Source organism: Gracilinanus agilis, chromosome 2, assembly GCF_016433145.1.
Source record: "Gracilinanus agilis isolate LMUSP501 chromosome 2, AgileGrace, whole genome shotgun sequence".
Lineage (NCBI taxonomy): Eukaryota > Metazoa > Chordata > Mammalia > Didelphimorphia > Didelphidae > Gracilinanus > Gracilinanus agilis.
In genome coordinates this window covers 467,626,990-467,629,591 of record NC_058131.1, presented here as the reverse complement: position 1 = coordinate 467,629,591, position 2,602 = coordinate 467,626,990, and the positions used below count along the sequence as shown (strand labels likewise).

Genomic DNA, 2,602 nt, shown 5'->3' with positions numbered 1-2,602 from the left:
CAGCCGCCGCTGCGGCTGCGGCGGCAGCAGCGGCGGCGGCGGCTTGGTGGTTTCGGGCTAGAAGTTCAGAGTGGAGTTGTACCTGGTCCGCCGCAGCTCCAGCGGCGGCCACCGCTGCTGCGGCCGCGGCAGCCGCCGCCGCCGCCGCCGCTGCTGCAGCTACTGCCGCCGCCGCCCCCTCCTCTCCGTTGGCAGCAGTCGGGGAACCCACGGGCTCCATGGGGAAAGGGGCGGCAGGGGGAGGATTGAGTGCTGCCACGGCTCCCCCCACCACTTCTGGTGGCGCCTCCTTTCCTTCGGGGGTGGCTTCCATCCCATTTTCTTGTTTTATCTCCACCGCACTTGCGATCTGGTCTGTGGGGGAGGAAGAGGACATTTTTTGTCGTTCCCCCCCCACTCCTCTCTTTCTTCCACTCTCCTTCTTCTTTCGTCCCCCCTCCCCCCTTCCCCTCTCCGGAAAGCCCACTCCCTCCCTCCTGGTTTCGGCAGGATCTAGCCGATCAGGTTTCTCCCCGGCCACGCAGTCACCATTAAGATAGCTGCTATAGCAAAGTAGTGTAAACGGATAGCTCCTTTCTGCCTTTCCCCCAACGTGACTCCTCGGGTTGCTGCATACTATATGGCACAAGCAGCCTGACTGGCCCAGGCGAGCCACCTCATTGGCTATTTGCATTCAGAAGGAGGAGGAGACACCATTTCTATCCCCCACAATCACCCCTCCTTCCTTTCCGTCCCTCCCCCCCCCCCTTCTCCTGACCCTAAACACCTATACCTGGAGAAGTTCGGACATTCTTCTTAATACGGGCCACTGAGTTAGCAAAAAAAAAAGAAAAAAAATGTCATCGTCACCTGAAAGCTAGACAGCAGAAGCCTTATAAAAAATACATCAGTGAGAGTTCTGAGAAAAGAATAGTGAGAGCAGGTAACTAGTTTTAAAGTGTGTAGCCTTCAGGTCTGATTGTCTAAAATCTAACCAAAAAAAAAAAAAAAAAACAACCTCCATTCGCCCAAAGATGACAACATCTTAAAGATGTATATGAAGAAATGGCATCTCCACATCTCCCAAATCTGTTTCTTCTCATACATCTACCATGGATTTTTCTTAAAAGGATAACATGGTATTGAGAAATACTGAAAGGGAAAGAATCTATTGAGAATTGAAAATCTCCATCAAATAAGAATGCATATTAAATAATTCTACTTGAAAAAACAACTTTCCAATATACTGTATAGTTAGCACACGGAGAAATCTTGGAGTATCAGGCATTCACTTATGTTTAACATCAAGATATCTAAAGCACTGGAAGTTAAAGTGAAATAATTGCAATAGATGTATGCCAATAGAATAGCAAAACAAATGGACACATACCAGTAAAACACATCTGGTCTCTGAAATTAATCACCGTTTGTACATTTCATGAGTGATTTATGGAAGAACATAATTTTATCATAACATAACTGCAAGGAAAAAGTTATTCTTTATAAGTATCTACGTATCTCTATGCATCATTGTGCTTTTCCAAATATTTCTCTACTAGAGTCCAGGAATTTCAATCAGTAGTCCTTTTCACCTATAGATATAGAGGAAGATTAAGACCCTGCTTTAGTGTCTGGGAGTCTGTTGCTGCCTTTTCTCTTCATTGACTACGCAAATATATTTGCTTAGAAAGACCCAGTCTCTGAATGCTATTTAATTAGGTGGATCTGTCTGCTGCTACTGTATTCCAGTATTCATTACCTATGCTGCTTTGTCTTAACTTTCCTTCATTTATATTTTTGTAATACTTCTGTCCAAATTACTTTCAGTGACTACTTCAGATTATTATAAGGCATTTTTCTGTTCAAGTATCTTTGCTGTCATCTATCCAAAGTCCAAATCATGTCTTTTAATGTAATATTCTATTCAATGTCATGCAACAAGCATTCTTTAAAGTCTTCTATGTACTAGGCAATGAAAGACATGAATCAGTCACTAACTTCAAGGGACTTGCCTTCCAGTATTAGGAACATCTTTCAAAGTTCTTTTTTCCTCCCCTTTTGATCTGAACATGTGATTTGATTGGTGGGGAGGAGCTCCAAGTGAGGAAACTTTTCTGCCATTGCAGATCAAATATAATTTATAATATTTGAAATTTTCCTAGAGCATAGAAAAGTTAAAAACAGTTTGTCTTAGGATCTTACCTCCAGCCAGGATCAGAGGCTGACTTGCATCCTACCAAGGATTTACTGAAATATAATTTAATTTTAAAGTATTTTATTGATGCTTTTTGTTTTTATTATCACAATTATTTCTAGTCACTCCTTCAGTATTGAAGCATTTCTTATAACAATGAAAACACAACTAAGCAAAAACAACCTCCAAAGTGCCCCTTCTAACAGTATATACAATATTCTGCATCTATTGTCCTCTCTACCAAGTTGAGGGGAATATGTTTGGTCATCTCTTTCAATGAACCAAAATTGATTACTACATTTACTCAGAGTATGTATTCCATTTACTGGTCTTTTAATTTTTATTATTGTAGTCATCCTATATAATATTCTCTTGGTTTTACTTTTGTCTGGATCTGTTTGCACAAGTCTTTTGTTTCTCTGGATTCCT

General features: G+C 41.9%; 1 protein-coding gene across 1 annotated transcript in view; it reads right to left on the bottom strand.

The window, feature by feature from the left end:
- SIX4 (SIX homeobox 4) overlaps positions 1-1,455 on the bottom strand; it is a 17,033-nt gene extending 15,578 nt beyond the window's left edge. The window contains exons 1-2 of the mRNA XM_044664868.1: positions 208-1,455; positions 45-162 (exon numbers count right to left, since the gene is read on the bottom strand). Of these exons, the coding sequence (XP_044520803.1) occupies positions 45-162; positions 208-673 (584 nt within the window). The 5' untranslated portion in view covers positions 674-1,455. The remainder of the gene's footprint in view (positions 1-44; positions 163-207) is intronic.
- Positions 1,456-2,602: the final 1,147 nt, after the last annotated feature.